This window comes from Danio aesculapii, chromosome 5 (genome assembly GCF_903798145.1).
Source record: "Danio aesculapii chromosome 5, fDanAes4.1, whole genome shotgun sequence".
In the NCBI taxonomy this organism is placed as follows: domain Eukaryota; kingdom Metazoa; phylum Chordata; class Actinopteri; order Cypriniformes; family Danionidae; genus Danio; species Danio aesculapii.
In genome coordinates this window covers 28,057,606-28,077,802 of record NC_079439.1, presented here as the reverse complement: position 1 = coordinate 28,077,802, position 20,197 = coordinate 28,057,606, and the positions used below count along the sequence as shown (strand labels likewise).

Here is a 20,197-nt window from a genome sequence, read left to right as displayed (position 1 = left end):
CACTTTATTAGGACATCTTACAAGAACCGGGTTGGACTCTCTTTTGCCTTCAGAACTGCCTTAATCCTCGTGGCATAGATTCAACAAGGTACTGGAAATATTCCTCAGAGCTTTTGGACCAGCTCGAACCAGTCTGGCCATTCTCCTCTGACCTCTGGCATCAACAAGGCATTTGCGCCCATAGAACTGCTGCTCGCTGGATATTTTCTCTTTATCACCATTCTCTGTAAACCCTAGAGATGGTTGTGGGTGAAAATTCCAGTAGATCAGCAGTTTCTGAAATACCAGACCCGTCTGGAACCAACAAATATGCCATGTTTAAAATCACTTAAATCACCTTTCTTCCTCATTCTGATGCTCAGTTTAAACTGCAGCAGATCGTCTTGACCATGTCTACATGCCTAAATGCATTGAGTTGCTGCCATATGATTGGCTTATTAGAAAGGTGTACCTAATAAAGTGGCCGGTGAGTTTATATTGATTCATATCTATAAATACTAATTTCTGAAGTTAAAACATTGTTACTGTGTTGTCTAAAAATGTATATAAACAAATTGTTAATTGATCCGAAAAATGTTCAAAATTGTCAACGACTCAAACGACTATAAAATTTAAACCCAGACAAACTGAGACCATTCATTTTTCCATAGCTGTAGTAGATTATACCATTGTCAACATGATTCCCGTTCCCATGGATAAGTGTAAATTACCAAAAAAGAGGTATTATGTATGGCTGTCACCGTAAAGAAACAATATGAGCCTGCACTGTAAAAAGCAATCACTTAATAAAGTGAGTAAAACCATTCACTTAAAAATGACAAGTTGGTTTACCTAAAAGTATTTCTGTTGTAACTTAGAAGTGTTACATTCACTTAACTTCATTTTTTATAATTATGCACATGCACTAACTGACAAAAGTCTTGCGTCTATCCAAGTTTTAGGAACAACAAATAATAACTTGACTTCTAGTTGATCAAAATTGGCTTATATGAAAGGCAAAGGCCTCTAGATTACGCTTATTTTACCATCATGTCTTGATTTTTAATTAGGACAGTAAGGTCTGACTTTACTTAGACAAAAGTCTTGTAACTTAACAGAAATAATGTACAGTATAGAATATAAATTCATGGTGCAGTGGAAAAAGAATTAATATGAATTAATGACTCCCATGAGCTTGGAGGACTGCATCCATATCTCTCTGCAATGACTCAAATCACTTATTAATAAAGTCATCTGGAATGGCAAAGAAAAGTTCTTGCAGGACTCCCAGGGTTCATCAAGATTCATTGGATTCATCTTCAATGCCTCCTCCTCCATATTACCCCAGACATGCTCAATAATGTTCATGTCTGGTGACTGGGCTGGCCAATCCTGCAGGACCTTGACCTTATTTGCTTTCAGGAACTTTGATGTGGAGGCTGACGTATGACAAGGAGCACTATCCTGCTGAAGAATTTGCCCTCTTCTGTGGTTTGTAATGTAATGGGCAACACATGTCTTGATACCTCAGGCTGTTGATGTTGCTATTCACAATGCAGATCTCTCGCACGTCCCCATACTGAATGTAACCCCAAACCACGATTTTTCCTTCACCAAGCTTGATTGTATTTATGAGAATCTTGGGTCCATGTGGGTTCCTATTGGTCTTCTGTAGTATTTGTGATGATTGGGATGCAGCTCAACACGATTCATCTGAGAAAATCTACCTTCTGACACTTTTCCAAATGATCAAGTAGAAGTCAAGTTATTATTTGTTACTCTTAAAACTTGGATCGATGACAAGACTTTTGTCAGGTAGTGTAGCTCATTTAATTAGTAATTTGAAGGCAATGGGTATCCCATATATATCCTTATCAATATGCATTTACATGATGTCCCCATTTTTAACAAATTCATGTTTTTGAAAGTTTACAAAAAGATGGTGCCATCATTTTCCAAAAATTGCACTTTAAATGTTTTTTCAAAATGCTGTTGTCATGTAAACAAACAGCCAAAGCGCAAACGACATTTCCCAGTTTTAGAAAAATGTGTCATGTAAACGTCCTCTAAATCAGTTTGATTTCTGTGTGGGAGCACCATCGTGAGGCGGCATCTCACGTGGCAGTATGTGACTGTGTGTGTGTTTGTACTTCTGTGTTTAAAGCATTGCGATGTTCTCAGGAGTGCAGTTCAGATGGGTGGAGGTGCTGCTTCCTCCTGGAGATTTCAAACTCTTTGTTGTGGTGCTGCTTCCCAGGGTGCCAGCTTGGACATCGTCTCCGATCATGACGCCGGGCCCATGCGAGAGGTTCCGCTGGAGGCCGGCCAACATGGTCTCTGTTGTTACAGTTCCGAACTCGTAGGTAAAAGTCCCGTAAAAGATGAGGATGACCACTGTGAAGACCCATTCGCAGATGGCTGCTGCATGCTGTAAGACGAAGCTCTCGTGGATGAAGAATATCCCACCTGAGAGAAACCGTCAAGGACTAAAAACCTTTTCAAAATTCATGCAAGGCACAGCTGGTCCTGACGGAATTAGATTTAGCGAGGAAAGTCGTGGATTATTTATGGAACGACTGGTTAATTAGCTGCTCTCGTAGTTACATCACCTGGCAACCCTTTAGCCGCCTCCTTTCGCTCAGAGTGGAGAAAAAAACAATTCATAAATCATTGACAAACACAGCAGTTATAAAGCAGGAAGGCCGGGAGACTCCAGCTGGACTCACCCGTCTCCATGCCGACATTTACACCAAAGCAATTAGATTATACCTCTACTACAACATGAGTCAGGGGCTTGGTGATCGTGACTAGAACCTCAGCAGGAAGAGAAACAGATAAAAGCTCAGCACTAGGGCTTTCCTTGCTCTGATTGTGTGGTGAATTATTCACAGCTCAAGCTAAATGGGAGAGTTCATCCCCCAAAAAATGACAATTGAGATATCGGTTCATCCTGATGTTGTTACAAACCTGTATACCGTAATTGAAGAAAATTTTTCGTAGTCAGCAAGTAAGAGTGCAAATGAACCTCACCCCCCGAGCCTCAAGAGGCACACTAAAGGTGCCTTTTATACTACTGCATATGTTTTGTTACGGTTATGCTAGTGTCCACACTACGGCAACTTTGACCTACAAGAACAGAGCATTCTCAAAACGTTTGAAACAGCAATCGATTTTCTCAAACAGGAAAAATGCCAGCTTGGGGTGCGTTTCCCAAACAACGACATAACATAATTATCATAGTATGGTGCATCGTTTGGAAAAAAAACGAAAGCTGCGTTGGATCATATGTGTGCGCTTAAATTAGACTTTAGCGAGAGCAGCAAGCCCGTTGGAACGAGTGTTTACAAGTGTTGTGTCCTGTGGAAGCGCTCCAGATAGAAACGTTTGTTTTGTGTTTACCTTATTATGAAAGTTGTTGGACGACTGCCGGTTCCTGCCTCAGAATAAGTGAGTTTAACCCACGAAGAAACTCGACACAGAGGAACATAAAAACTTACTGCCAGCTAGAGGTTCTTAAGTGTTATTGCAGAGCAACACAAACAGCACACAGAAGTATAAATGCACGACTACGACATGCACCATGGGTCACGCCGATCACTCAACGCAGAAGTATAAATCAGCCTTGAGTGTGATTGGTCATGCATTGTTCATTTTAGGCTGCGTAGTGTAGACACAGTGATCTTTTTTTCTGAAACACAGTAAAACATCAGCCTGGACAAGGAACATTTTCTTTTCAAACATTTTAAAGCCTCTCGTATACTTCAAACAAAATCAAAGAACAAATTAAAAAGGCGTAATTTCGAACAAAATCTGTTCAAAGTTTCGAATAAAGTTCATTTTGGGAGTTGAAAACAGCTCACCAAAGTGAAATTTTTGGGGAGTTTATTTTGCCTCCTAAACCTCTTTGAGCTACCATTGGTCCATGACAATTATGCAATTGCCTGGGTGTGTTTGAGAACAACTTTCTTTGATGTGTGATTGATTTGAATCTTCTTTCCACCAAGTTGAAACCGGAAAACAACATCCGAAACAACAACACCAAGTTAGCTGCCATGAGTTGAGCAGCAGAACTGGTACAGATGTATGATGTATGATCGTTCGGGGAAAGGTTTTAAAGGGAGGGTCACACGCTGGACGAGAAGAGCCAGCACATGGTGCTACGTTTTTTAACATTCTAACTTAAATTCGGTGTCTGTCTGCTGCAAATAGAAAACCATGTAAAGATGTGATGCACCCGTTCTGTGAGATGCAAATAGAATAGTTAGGGTAACAAACAAAAAAGCTATCCATGCATTAAAAAAAAGTGAAGTTACAAAAGTATAAACTTGTCATGAAACTAGTTTTCTTGAGCAATAAGTTTTGTCTGTGTGAGGAACTGTCTTTGTGTGAGGAAACGAAAGTACTGTCAAAGGCAGTGGGCTTGTTGTCAATTAAAAAAAGACGAGTTTATCCAGACCAAATACTTGTGATGTCCAGCAAAAATGGTTCACAGATATATAGGTCACAGATTTAGAACTTAAAGGAGAGTTAAAAAAAACTTTTTTTAATAAGTAAACAAATGCCTTTATAGACTAGACTGTACACTCACCGGCCACTTTATTAGGTACACCTTACTAGTAATGGTTGGTGCTGGTTCAGAACTGCCTTTATCTATCATGGCATAGATTCAACAAGGTACTGGAAATTTTCCTCAGAGATTTTGGTCCATATTGACATGATAGCATCACTCAGTTGCTGCAGATTTGTCGGCTGCACATCCATGATGCGAATCTCCTGTTCCACCACATCCCAAAGGTGCTCAATTGGATTGATATCTGGTGACTGTGGAGGCTATTTGAGTAGTGAACTCACTGTCATGTTCATTAAACCAGTCTGAGATGATTCGTACTTCATGACATGGCATGTTATCCTGTTTGAAGTAGCCATCAGAACATGGGCCGTCATAAGGGAATGGAGATGGTCAGCAACAATACTCAGGTAGGCTGTGGTGTTGACACGATGCTTAATTTGTACTAATGGGCACAAAGTATGCCAAGAAAATATCCCCCACACCATTACACAACCACCAGCCTGAACCGTTGATACAAGGCAGAAAGGATCCATGCTTTCATATTCTGTTTCATGCTTCAAATTCTGACCCTACCGTCCAAATGTTGCAGCAGAAATCGAGACTCATCAGACCAGGCAATGATTTCCCAATCTTCTATTGTCCAATTTTGGGGAGCCTGTGCAAATTGTAGCCTCAGTTCTTAGCTGACAGAAGTGGTACCCGGTGTGGTCTTCTGCTGCTGTAGCCCATCCGCCTCAAAGTTGGACGTGTTGTGCTTTCAGAGATGCTCTTCTGCATGCCTCAGTTATAACGAGTGGTTATTTGAGTAACTGTTGCCTTTCTATCAGCTCGAACCAGTCTGGCCATTCTCTTCTGAACTCTGGCATCAACAAGGCATTTGCGTCCACAGAACTGCTGCTCATAATTTCTCTTCTTCGGACCATTCTCTATAAACCCTAGAGATGGTTGTGCGTGAAAATCCCAGTAGATAAAAAGTTTCTGAAATACTCAAACCAGCCCATCTGGCACCAACAACCATGCCATGTTCAAAGTCACTTAAATCACCTTTCTTCCCCATTGTGATGCTCGGTTTGAACCGCACCAGATCATCTTGAGCTTGTCTACAAGCCTAAATGCATTGAGTTGCTGCCATGTGATTGGCTGATTAGAAATTTGCGTTAATGAGCAGTTGGACAGGTGTACCTATTAAATTAGCCGGTAAGTGTACAGTCTACAGTCCAAAATTCCTCCGATCAAAGGATTAACAAAATGGATGAAGAATTTGCATTTTGGAATGAACACTGTCTTAAATAGCAACAGTTCAGTTGTGAGCACAGATCTACATAGTCAAATAGTCACTTTTTTTACATCACGCTCAACAAGGAAGGATACTGAGAACCAGTGTGATGAGAGCTCCAGTAGCCAGAGCCACACGCACATGAGCCATCCAGTAGTCCAGAGCGGTGACAGCGACCCTGTAGGTCAGCAAACACTGCAAACACACGAACAGAATTCCTGCAGGAAAGGCGGCGCCTGCACCCACATAGTGAAGTGTTTTAGCGTGGTCCACCTGGTGAAAAAAACAATGGATCATTATTCTAATTATAATAATACAATCAAAGCACTGAATATAACAAACCAAGACACTGAAACGTGACAGCTAACATCTAACTTGAAAGACAAACTCAAATTTGTCTTCCTGCAATGAGAAACTTGCCTGCTGCACACTCAGCACACGGATGGAAGTGCTATTAAGGATGAGGGAGTGGAATGCCCTCTAAAATCCATTGTGAAGAATGAGACGGCTGCATGCATGGATCAATACTAATCACTTTGAGAACATCAGCCTTTCTGAAACACTCTGGTGCTGATCAGCGCATCAGACTGATGCACTGAATTTACAGCCCATGAAAGAGTGAAGAGTCAGCCCCTAATGTCTTCTCACACAGCACTACCAAAAGCCCAAAAGTATGATGCCGTTTTTGGTTTCAGTGATGTGTATGGGAATTATTGTTAGATGATGGTTATCAGACAATAACCACTGGTGGAAAAGTATAATTACGTCATTACTTCAGTACTTAAAGGGATAGTTCACCCAAAAATGACAACTTTACCAGTATTTACTAATCCTTCACTTGTTTCAAACCCGTTTGAGTTTGTCTTTTTGAATTCAAAGGAAGATATACTGAAGAATGTTAGGAAAAAACCTGCCATTTACTTCCATAGTATTTTTTGTACCTACTAAGGATGTCAATGACTACTTTTTCCAACATTCATCAAAATAACTTGTTTTGTGTTCAACAGTTTAGAACAGGCATGTCCAAGCTCGGTCCTGGAGGGCCGGTGTCCTGCAAAGTTTAGTTCCAACCCCAATCAGACACACCTGGGCTAGCTAATCAAGCACTTACTAGGCTTTCTAGAAACATCCGTGCAGGTGTGTTGAGGCAAGTTGGAGCTAAAATCTGCAGGACACCGGCCCTCCAGGACCGAGTTTGGACACCCCTGGTTTAGAACCACTTGAGTATGCGTAAATGGTGAGGACATTTTCAGTTTTGGGTTAACTATCTTTTTATGGGGATTTTCCAACTTCCTGTACTTTGGAATGAAGTGGAATAATAGGTCAAGTATATAGTAGCAAAGCCATGAGATTCCGCCATTTTAGAGTGAAACGATCGACATTAAAGCTGAAATACAACCTGAGAGACGACAATACAATACTTACAATGACAAGACTGGCGATCATCAGCACTTTAAATAGTTTGTTTCGCAGACTTTATAATATTTTAATTCATATTTAACTCAACATTTTGATTCATTCTATTCTATTCTATTCTATTCTATTCTATTCTATTCTATTCTATTCTATTCTATTCTATAAGTTATCCATTCTGTTGTCTTATTGGAGTTTTCATTCCAAAATGGCCACTGCGTGACACTAGCGGCATCTAGTTGCTGTTTCCCAAATAGCAAAAGAGTGTCGCCTTTTGGTGATTCTGTGCTCTTTGATAGTAGTTATATACATATTAGTTGTTGCATACAAGTTGTTCCTTATCTTGAGTTAAAGAAATAAACACATACACTGAGACGTGATAGCTGATTCACAAACAATATGATTCTTTTGAGCTAACCGAATAAACTAGATTGCAAATTCCAATGATGAGTCATATGTGAATTGGACTGCAGCGATTGCATTTTTTCTCAAGTCAACAACTCAACAAATCCTGTGTGATCAGTTAACGGGTGTATTTCAGAATGAGCCAAGACAAAGGAGATCCTCAAAGCATGAGAGTGTGCATCTTATTACTTATCTTACATTAAGCTCAATGTATGTCCATATTAGTATATCACTGTCTGAATTGAAAATGGTTTATTTTAACTAAAATAAAGGTTAAACTAATGAAACTTCATGTCTATGGGCCTCTACAGCAGTGGCCCTTATTATGTTTGTACTTCTTAGTAAATTGGAAAATGAGTACTATTTATACAAGTCATGTCCCAAATGTCATACTATACACTACACTTATACATTATAGATTTTTGTACTTGTACATTCAACCATGTACTGCATTGATGCATCCCAATTCGCATACTATCCATCCTTAATAGTACTCAAAAATAGAATTCATGGTTTCCTATATATTCATTCTTCCATGGCGGGGCGCCACACCAAAATTCATTCCCACCACGGCTAAATTACAGCTTCTCGTTCAAAATCGTCAGTTGTTGCTGTTTTATTTTTTTTTATAGAGGGTTATAATCACACCAAAACATATTCAAATGTAAGTGAATTATAACAGAGTGAACTCTTCTGTAATCGTAGTGGTGCTGTGTGTTATTTGTTTAACCCTTTAAGCTGACATGCTGACTGACTGACTGGCTGCGCGATGGGGGAGGCCGTCAAACACGACGTAGCTTTAAGATATGATGAACACAGTTTCCATAATTATACTTTATTTATAGATAAAGGCTTATGTTTTTGCATACAATGACTTCATCTTGCTGGAGTTTAAAGCCGTTTCACTTGACTTCAGGACGCATTAATGCAGTTTTTAGGTCTATTGGAGACATTCATAAATATTCCTAGCAAATCTAATAATGTTGGGAGACATACTCGTTACCTAAACGCACTAAATCGCACTTCAGCAGCGTTTATTTGAGAGCGCACAAGAAAATCTCCACTTGAGCAGCGTGCAAGAAGTTTTGTGCATGAACTAGACGAAATCTGTGCACAAGCAAAAAGATTTGCTGCTCATATTACATGAATGCGATCTCGATTTGTAATACTGCACTTTTACTGCCATTTATCATTGAATAATGCCATAGGTAGTTGGAAGATCAGTGTAAAAAGGCCTGCCATCACAGCTAGAAAAAATCCTAAAGGAAACACTGAAATAAGTTTGTCTCAAACCATAGTAAGTTGAAAAGAGTATGCCAAAGGTTTCTGGATGGTCTACTATTTCTTGTGGAACTACTAGTCCATACTGTAACCACTAATATTGCCCACAATACAATGCACATAATTTAGTTTAAATTAGTTTAATTAGAACTACAAACTCGGGTAAACAAACTACAAACATGGCGGAAGTGCGAGATTAATCGTCAAGTAGCGAGGCTTTGGAAAAGTTGTTTGAATGACTATTAATTAATATCTAGCCAACTGTAAAATATTTAAATCAGGTTTTCTGTGTTAGATTTCATCTGCAACAACAGGATGTGTTTGGAAATTAACTTCTGGATGCATAATTATCCAAAGACCTGAAGACATTTCTCTGCATGAAAGACCCATAAATGCCAGATTAACCTGCTGCTGCCTCTTCAATAAGGTAGATAATTGAATATGAAAGAAATGTGGATGATGATGTGTTGACATAATTGACATGGTATGTAACTAAGCAACAATGAGTCCGTTAATGAGGAAGTAGTATGTCCCAAAGCTTACAAAGCTGTACTTTTTCTTCACATACTTTTATGGCATAGTATAAGTATGCAAATTGGAACGCTAACGTTTTGTAACTTAACAGAAATTCTAGCTGTTTCCCACACGACATTTAACGGTTGCCAAATTAGTGAACCGAACTTCCAAATAGTACCTGTCATGAGTATAACCGCAATCATGATCAGGAGGCAGCATGACCAATTATGTAGGAGAATTTTGCTTACACAATCCAAAATAAATAAAGTAAACTCAGCACCACATAGCTCCACCCCTACGGCTACATGAGCAAAGCTGCAACTGTTTATTGCGGGTTGTCCAACATTCCACACTTTTCAACAGTTGAATAAAAGCATCATCCAGGTATTTAAAAAGAGAATAAAAAGAATATTTCAGTGTTGAATGCACTACTTATACACTATATATTTACAAATTGGCACCTATATATGCACCTATTTCATTACTCGAGTACTCTTCACTGACAAAAACCATTGTACACAGAGTCAAGGGAAAACCGAGGGACTTACCTGGAAGTTGCCCACCATGACGAGTCCCACAGCATTGGTGCATCCGGACACAAGTCCACTGGTGTTGAGCCAGCAGTGGTTCCTGTGTTCGATGATCTGAGCATACCGTAGTAAACACACCATCACCACTACACACAAAAAATACAGTAAAGAAATCAGATTTAAATCAAATTTCCCTCGCAGTTTTTTTATATATAGCATAGATGTTTATGTGAGCATTGACTATATGCAATATAGTTTTTAAAATATAGTATTAATATAATTTGTATTCAATATCCAGTCCAGAATGTCCAGGTTAATTGTTTTTGTCACATGAGCAAAAAAAAAACACTGCCTATCATATATTTTTGCCAATATATACCAACAAGTTTGTCAGGCAAATTTTTGAACTTTTTTTTTGAGGGTGGCATTGCAGCTGCAAAATGCAAATTATTTGTACTAATTAATTAATTAATTAAAGTCTTTATACTTTGCTACTATCCTTCAATGAATGTCTGTTACTCTGAATGACGATGAAACAGTATTTGATACAAATTTTGACATTGTTTACACAAAAAATTATTTGAACCAATAGACATTTCAGCTGCATTTAATGATAACCATGTACATAAATTCACTTTCATCTATTTGATTTTATGCAGACACCAAAAATGGGATCTGTAATCCTTGATTTACATAAAGTTTAAATGCGGGGTTGTATTAAAATAATCAAACATTACTAGAAAAAAATGTTTTGAGTTGTTTTCACTTTTTGTTTAATCAAAGAACTGCTGCTCTGTATAAATACACTGAATTAAAGTTACTTGATTTGATATTATGGGCGTATCGGTGGCGCAGTGGGTAGCACGATCGCCTCACAGCAAGAAGGTCACTGGTTTCTGCTTCAGCTGGGTCAGTTGGCATTTCTGTGTGGAGTTTGCATGTTCTCCCTGTGTTTGCGTGGGTTTCTTCCAGGTGCTCCAGTTTTCCCCCACAAGTCCAAAGACATGTGGTATAGGTGAATTGGGTAGGCTTAATTGTCCGCAGTGTATGGGTGTTTCCCAGTGATGAGTGGCAGGTGGAAGGGCATCCACTGCGTAAAACATGTGCTGGATAAGTTGGGGGTTCATTCCGCTGTGGCGACCCCAGATTAATAAAGGGACTAAGCCGAAAAGAAAATAAATAAATGAATGAGTTGATATTTTGCTATATAATGCAAAAATAGTGCCCATACATTTAAAGCAGGGGCTTTTGTAACCACAATATTAGCATTATACATTACTCTTTAAGCTGTACTAACTAATACAATTCGAATGCTTTTTAAGTTCTATTAATTAGATCTGGATATCTTATGTGTTATGGTGTGCTGTGAAAACTGTGTAATAAGCACCAACCAATTTCACATCCACAACAACACAAGTAGAAGCAGATAAAAGCCAACCTTCAACAAGACAAGGACAATTAAACTCCTAATTAGGACCACAAAACATATGGTTTCAGCATTGTTATTGCAATGTAATCATACATAATAGTCACATTGCAGGATTTGCGATGTTGAGTCTGGGTTATAATTTATCATTTGAATGGGTTTTTGAGGCCTGTGACTGTATGAGGATTTTAAAAGCATTCAATTTTAAGAAATTGTACCATCTGTAACTTTAACAACTTTAACAAAACACTGTTTATTTCATTAGCATTTTATTCTTTATTGCACTAATCTATGCTTGTAGATTGTTTATTATATATTTTATGCAGATGCACTCCCTTACAGAACCAGAAATTCTTTCCAAATCGAGATAAAATCATCTGGTGAAATTGTACTTGTATTGCAATATATAAATCGCAGCAATGTCAGATTTTTCCAATATTGTGCAGCCCTACAACTAATCCCAGAAACACAAAAATCAGCTCAAACATTACATAACACTTAATGAAGCAACACAGTCAAAACATCCAATACATGATGACACAATAAGAGCAAGTGTGCTTAAACAAGTACATATTTTTGCAGCATCTCTGCTATTAAAGGACAATCAGCATTGAACGCAAGCCTGCTCACTGCTTCCATTCATGCTTTTGTTCTCTGTTATTTAATATGTCACTGCCGGTGTGGAATATGTGGAAATATGAGAATGTGTGGTCTTACCCATGAAAGCTCCCACATTACCGATAAGACTGAACAGACAGCTCTCGGGAGGGTAGGATCCACATTTACTGCATCAAAGTGAAGACAAAGGCATTGTTAGATCGTGCTGGAAATAAACCCAGACTGGAAAGAGAGAGGAAGAGGCTTAAAATAAAGTGCTACCTGATGAGGGGGATGTCTTGAAGGGTGCAGCATGTTTTTGGGAAGCCCGGTTTGGCTGTTTCTTCTGTGCACGTCACATTGTATGACCTTTAAAAGAGCGACAGTCAAATGACATAAACACCACGTGTTCTTTGTGAACGGAGCAAGACCAGGGCAGCTTACCAGTTTTCGACAGGACAAACATGGTGGTTCATTACAGCCATAGCATATCTGAGGAGAAAGCAAAATGTGGTAACACTTTAATTTAGGTCACTAGCAAACCATTAATGACCACTACTACTTAGTTAATAAGGTAGAAGTTGGGTTTAGGTTTTGGGCAGGATTAGGAATGCAGAATACTTTATAACTGCTAATGAACAGTTAATATCTTAATAATAGGCAGATTATAAGCTAATAGGTTCATAGCAAGAATTGCGACCTAAACTAAAGTGTTACCCTAAATGTTTTCAAGTTAAACACTGCAACAATGTTTTCTTACCTAGATTTTTTTGTCTTGTTTTAAGTCCAAATATCTAAAGATGCATTTTATAGACAAGCAAAACATATTGGGCCCTATCATACACCCGGTGCAAAGCGTGTTTGGTGCAATTTGTTGCCATTTTCAGACCAGTGCAACCCTAATTTTTCAGTTTTTTTGCCACGTTGTTTAAATAGCAAATCCATATGCGCCACTTTGTAGACTCGTAAATGTGCCATTCTAGAAAGGAGGTGTGTTAAGGCGCAATGTTGGCGCGTTACTATTTTGAGGAACTCAAAAAAGCGCTAACTAAAGCTGGTCTAAACTCTAGCACAGAGCGCGCTAGTTATGAGCTTGTGTGGGCCCAAACGCTTACACATTGCTTAATACACACAGGATGTACAGCAATACACGAATATCTTTACATATAAAAAATTTAAGATGTCTGGTAATTAAAATGTTACAGAAATTATTATTTTCTACATTAATATAAAAACCACTGCCTACATACCTTCTTCATGCCTCCATGCCTTTTTTTCAGTTTATTCGTGAAAATTTTCATTTGTATAATGCTATTATTATTAGTAGTAGTAGTATTATTTATTATATGCATATTTATATTTGTTTTAACAAAAGTTTAGATTTGTCCATCTGTTGGATTTTGCAGATGAATGCATCACTATTTAGGGCATAAGAATAGGACGTGTTTGGATATAACTCAGTTTTTTGATCACACTTCATTATTATTGTTCATTTATTTGTTTGCTGGAAATTAGAACTGAATTTAGAAACAGCTTTGAAACAAATCTTTGCGCTTAACAATACGAAATTAAATATGTAGGCTATTGGATGGCTTCAGTGGAGTGCGCACAACACCATTTCCTTATCCACAAAAGTAAAGGATCAAAGACTAAAAGTAAAGTAAAGAGAAAGTAAAGAGGCTGAATGGAGGACGCTCATTCTTTATCTTCACACAGGTGGTCTGTTTAACTGTTTTCTCACAAGTGAAGCATTCAGTTTTTTCACTTACAAAGTCTGCCATGTAAATAGCAAATAAGCCATGGCACGATGCAACTGACTCTTAAAGGGAATGGGAGATGAGACACTGATTGGTTTAATGGATGTTATGCTCAAAACATACCCATAACTCATTAAGAGAATAAGCACAACACTGTTAGACCATGCGCCAGGGCGCAAACCCTATTTTTCTGTACCTAAAATATCAAAAGTGGGTTCAGACATGCCTTTGCACCATGCAGTTTAGACTTTGTACCTAGATTGTTAAAATAGAGTTCATTGTGTTATTTTCAAAAATAATATGCCAAAATTAAGTGAGTTTTTCTTTAAAACAAGCTAAATAATCTGCCAATGGGGTAAGCAAAATAATCTTATGTCAAAAAGAAAAACAAGATTATTTCGCTTACACCCATGACAGATTATTAAACAGTCAACAGGGTTGTAACGAACACCTAGACCCGGATCACAACTGGGTTCTGGAGGGCCGGTGTCCTACAGGGTTTAGTTCCAACCTCAATAAGACAGGTTATTAGGGTTGGAACTCGAGGTATTTCTAGGTATACTAAAAACTTCCAGGCAGGTGTGTTGAAGGAAGTTGGAGCTAAACTATGCAGGGCACCCCTAGGCCTAGACAGTCAGGTTAGGTCTTGCTTCATTACAAGCTTTTCACACTTTGGCAATAAAAAAAGTTGATTAAAACATTAATACTCTTCATATAGCCCCTTCACTAGGGTTTGAGCTGTTGCATAGTCACAGGTTACAGCATAATAAACTCACACTATCCATATGCCAGTGATGGAGAAGGCAGCCAGGCTGACAGGCAGTATGATCCAGGCAGTCATTGGTCTGACGGTGGGGCCGGTCTGTCCCAAGCATGAGGGGGAGGAACACAGAGGGCTGGCAGGGTGAGACACGGGGGGAATGACGAGGGGGCACTGACATGCAAGGACACACAGGGAGGGGACATGAGAGGAGGAGAGGGATGCCACGCTTGCTCCTTCCTTCCGGCCGCCAAATCCAGGCCTGATCAGTGTTTTTTGTGTGTGGTGGGAGGAGGGGGGGGGGGGGGGGATAAAAAGAAAATTTGAAAACATGTTATTGACATATTTAATTAAAGTAAACAACCCAGGCTCATTCTGAAAATGTACACATTTTAGGAGAGTGCCAGAAGCTGTTTATTTTGCAGTTTTGTTTTCGCAAATCCACCAGAGGCCGCTGTGTACGCTTTTTGAGCTCTCAAATTTCTCTCGCGAGTGTCATTTGCGTCTGCTGTTCTGGTGTAAATTCACCAGAGGCCGCTGTCGACTGACTGACCGATTGACTGACCCACCCTCCTCCTTCCCTAAACCCAACCAATAGTGTTTGCACAGTTTGCGCCCACCCACTTTCCTAAACCCAATCGTCAGTTTTAAAAAGCAATTCAGAAAAACAAAAGCCCACACCTGATTTTTACCATGTTTTCAGATTTTACCATGTTCTTACCCTGTTATTTATTTGTTTATTTTATTTTTTGGATTCTGTTTTCGTCTTACCCGCTTTTTGGAACCGTTCTTCACCTATCTTGAATCCCGTCATCAAGGTCAACTCCTCTCGCGTCTCATGTCCGCTGACGTACATGGCGAGCTAACTGGACAAACTGGTAACAGCGGGAAAGCCGTCCATACAGAGGTAAACATTCAGCTGGTAAGCGCGAAAAGGAACGCCGTCATACTGCCCCGTATCGTTCATTTTAAAAATGAAATGCAGCCATACTTACGTCTGGCTACATAATTCACGATCACCAGAAATGTATATAGGGCTACATTTTCAGAATGAGCCTATGTTGAAAATAAACATCACAGCAGACAAACTTTAAAGGAATTAAACATGATCCTAATTCATTTTACTTTTACAAAATGACATTTTGCAGACCAAAATATATGACTGTGTAGTGGATAAAACCTCTCAAAGTAATGCGACTTTAAAACGTTTTGTTTATTTAAAACTTTGTAAACGATTAAATTTGAACTAATGTGATTCAGAAACCATAGAGTTTTAAAATTTGTATTAATATCCATCTTAAAACAGTGAATTCATTTGTATATCCAGGATTTTTCTTAATCATACTTCATAACTGTACTCTCATGAATATACAGTTGAAGTCAGAATTATTAGCCCCCCTTTGATTCTTTTTAAAAATATTTCACATTTAAAGACAACAATTAAAGATAATGTTTAATATTACTAGCCATAACAAAAAGTCTTTTCAGAGTGGAGAAGGTTATTACAACTTCATAATCACTTAAACATACTGAATTACCATAGAAATACAAAATGTGCAACATATGCTGTACAGTTGCTTTTCCAATAGTTTACTTTCAGTTGTGGTCTGATGTAGTCCAATACTGTGGCAGGCCTTCCTACCAGTACAGATTCCTACTAGATTTTGATAGTCTAGCCTTTAATCAGCCAAATAGAAACCACACCACACCCTTCCTGATCTCATTTCACCGGCTCTCAGTTGTGGCCCAAATGAAATTTAAAGTTGTGACGTTATGTTTCAGGACTATTGTTACATTGTTTCTGTTTTAAGCTGCTTTGGAAAAAAGTGTCATGCATTAATTTGAGGAAGAAATGGAAGCAGTAGAAAATCTTTCCTTCCTCATTGTGCACACATTGGGCAACAGCTTTACTGAAATGAAGACTAAATGGAGAGTGGGGTTTTGGGTCTATCCAGTTGTTGATTTGATGGAGAGAGCGGAGGTTTAAAGGAATAGTTCATCCAAAAATGTCAATTACCCCATAATTTACTCACACTTAACCATCCTTGGTGTATATGACTTTTTCAGACGAACACAGTCGGAGTAATTTTACGTTTTATCCAGTGTATGAACTTTAGGTGTCAACGTGTCCTATGAAGCAGTTCCCTGTATTTTTGTAACAAGATATTTCTATTTTTTTATTATAAACTCAAATTACTGACTTCTGACTTCATGTATGATGTATTATGAAGATGATGATGATGATAATGATGTACTCCAGTTCATACAAATATTGCCCGCCTTTGAATTTCTCTTTCTTTTTAAATATTTGCAAAATGATGTTCACAGTAATGTTCAAGGAAAATGTTCACAGTATATCTGATAATATTTTTTCTTCTGGAGAAAGTCTTATTTGTTTTATTTCAGCTAGAATAAAAGCAATTTAAATTTTTTCAAAAAATATTTTAAGGTCAAAATTATTAGCCCCTTTAAGCTTTATTTTATTTTGATTGTCTACTGAACAAACCATCCTTATACAATACCATGTGTGAGCCATATCACCCTGCAGCCCAAGACCGGTTACTCAGTGAAGCTAAGCAGGGCTGAGCCTTGTCAGTACCTGGATGTGAGACCACATGGGAAAACTAGGTTGCAGTTGAACTAAGCCAGCAGGGGGCACTCAACCTGTAGTCTGTGTGAGTCCTAATGCCCCAGTAAAAGTGAAGGGGACACTTTACTGTCAGTGGGCGCCGTCTTTCGGATGAGACATTAAATCGAGGTCCTGACTCTCTGTGGTCATTAAAAATCCCATGGCACTTTTCGTAAAGAAGAGGGGTGTAGCCCCGGCGTCCTGACCAAATTCCCTCTTGGATCTTAACCATCATGGCCTCCCAATCATCCCCATCCACTGAATTGGCTCTATCACTGTCTCTCCACTCCACCTATATGTGTAGAGTGTGTGGTGAGCGCACTGGTGCTGCTATCCTGTGGTTGTCATCGCATTATTTAAGTGGATGCTGCACACTGGTGGTGGTATGGAGAGAATCCCCCCTCATGATTGTGAAGCACTTTGGGTGTATGACCATACACAATAAATGCGCTATATAAATACACGTTACATTACATTACAATAAATTGCCTAATTACCCTAACCTGCCTAATTAACCTAGTTAAGCCTTTAAATGTTACTTAAAGCTGTATAGAAGTGCCTTGAAAAATATCTAGTCAGATATTATGTACTGTCATCATGGCAGAGATAAAATAAATCAGTTATTAGAAATGAGTTCTTAAAACTATTATGTTTAGAAATGTGTTGAAAAAAATCTCTCCGTTAAACAAATTGGGGGGAAAATAAACAGGGGGGTTAATAATTCTAACTTCAATATATATATATATATATATATATATATATATATATATATATATATATATATATATATATATATATATATATATATATATATATATATATATATATAAGATTCTGATGGTATGATAACCTTGGATAAAAATATCACGGTTTTACTGTATTGTGATTACACATTTAAAATATATTCTTTTGAAATATCTGGGAGAAAAACTAAAACTTTTTCCCCTTTGAACACAAATATTTTATTTTAAGAAACTTCGTGATATTTTGGAGCAGTAAACATGTCAGGCTAAATAATTCAATTGAATCATTGACTTCTGCTGTCTTCATTAGCTTCAAAAACATAGATTTCTTAACAATTCAAAATGGCATCTTGGATATATTTTCTGCTGGAGATACTGTTGTCTTAAAAAAACTTAAAACAAAACATTAAAAAAAGAAGAACTTACACATACATTAGGAACGTTATAGCAGAAAATTTTGGTGATTTTTAAAACCTAGACTTTTTCAAACCACAATATACCTTGAAAACGGTTATCATCCCATAAATATGACGTATAAAAGACATCCGATTTTGATTGCCATATCTGATGAATAAATGTATTTTACATCAATATGACATTGGATTCCGGTCACTTTCCAACACAATATAAAATCAACAAAATATTAACGTCATTTCACGTCATTATTGGACATAAAAATAACATTGTCCTTAGACGCTGGTGACCTAAGTCTAACCTTATATTAACATCTTATGACAACGTGTTTGCTGGGAATACCCAACACCATTATAGAAAACGAAAGAGCTAGGATAAAACTTAAAACTCTGCATTGGTTTGGAAAAGAAAGCTTGCTTGAGGGTGAGTAAACTAAGAGATCATAATATTTTTTTGGATGAAAATAATAATAACATTCAAAATAACATACATTTTAAATACTATATTTTCACTTCACACACAAGAAAGCGAATATTTAATGTCAAGTTTACCTTATTTAAAGCCACAAAACAAATGTAAGTTCTCACACACATATTTGCTGTCTCATTGTTTTTGTTGCTTCTTCCTCTCACACATTTTGCCCTTCTGACCCATTGATTAAATAACCAAGAGCACTTCTTGTTCAAAGTCACATCCTGCAGTCTTGAGTGTGTATGTGTGTGTGCTGCAGTGATTTTGTTGTAAAAACATAAGCTTTACTGGAATTCTGCACATGACTGCCACATGATGCTGTCTGGATGCTTGGATAGCAATACCAATAAGTGGTAACGTTAGACCACTAATAAGCTGTGGTATGATGCCTGCAATGCTGTCTAGACAGGTACATGCAGTGTGTAATAAGAAAACACAAACTTTATAAACTACACAGCCAGAATAAGCACTTGAAGGGCTGTCACTGTTATCAACAACTGTGCTGCTGACTTTAGGTCACTCGCCTGCATCAGAACCTAAAATGTCATGCAGGTGTCATTCGTATTTCTTACTTTACTGCATGTTTCGTAGACAAATCGAGTTTAAAATGTCTTTGGGTTCGTTTCTAAATTTACTAACATTAGCTTACTGTCAATTCTCGTGAAGCAATTATGAGTTCACTAGCAATGAAGCTAACAGATGTTGTTTTTCTAAACCTAGTGTGTTGACTTCCTTAGCAGCTTTTCTGGAAACCATTCGAACGTGACTGTGATGTCCCAATATGCTGTCTAGATAGGCGGCTCGCTCGGTTCTGAGAGAGAGAGACATATGAGTCCAGTTAAATCTCGAAACGACTGGTTCCGTCGGAGAATCAAATTCCTTAACGTTCTTAACGTTTAACAGATCAAGAGGTCATATTGAGCTCTGCCGGGAAAAAATCGCGATAATTACATATCTCACAAACAAACGAGGCAGTCATATTTACATACCTTAGGTCCTGCTACTCCCTGCTTCCAACCTCACACAACCTTGGTTGTTCCTTTAAGATAAGGCACTGTTGCCAAACCTGCTCCTCGCGCCTCACTGTAATTGTAGTTCTTTGTTTAAAGAAAACGAATGTAATTGGTGTTTTCTATTTTTATCATGACTACATTACCCACAATGCACATGTACGGCGACCGTGGAGCTCGAAACCGTTAAGAATAGTGTTGCAGCGACATTCGAAGGCACAACAGCGTAACTACAAGAGGTTATTAAAAGCGAAAAATATGACTAATTTTAAAATGTATAACGACGACGACGATAATGATAATAATTATAATACATTCTCAATTACTTTATGAATTTGTTTAGTCATAGTGCATTTAACATAGGCCTATGTGTAATGGTTATGGTTTAATGTAGCATACTAAGAAGTGTATTATTAATTT

General features: G+C 38.0%; 1 protein-coding gene across 1 annotated transcript; it reads right to left on the bottom strand.

Annotated features, from left to right (window-relative positions):
- Window positions 1–841: 841 nt before the first annotated feature.
- On the bottom strand, window positions 842–19,843 carry tmem150aa (transmembrane protein 150Aa). The gene is made up of 8 exons (XM_056457819.1): window positions 19,757–19,843; window positions 14,527–14,772; window positions 12,438–12,485; window positions 12,276–12,362; window positions 12,114–12,181; window positions 9,989–10,116; window positions 5,921–6,098; window positions 842–2,445 (listed from the first exon to the last, which is right to left on the bottom strand). Exons 2-8 carry the CDS (start codon window positions 14,589–14,591, stop codon window positions 2,138–2,140), a joined length of 882 nt encoding a protein of 293 aa, XP_056313794.1. The 5' UTR covers window positions 14,592–14,772; window positions 19,757–19,843; the 3' UTR covers window positions 842–2,137.
- Window positions 19,844–20,197: the final 354 nt, after the last annotated feature.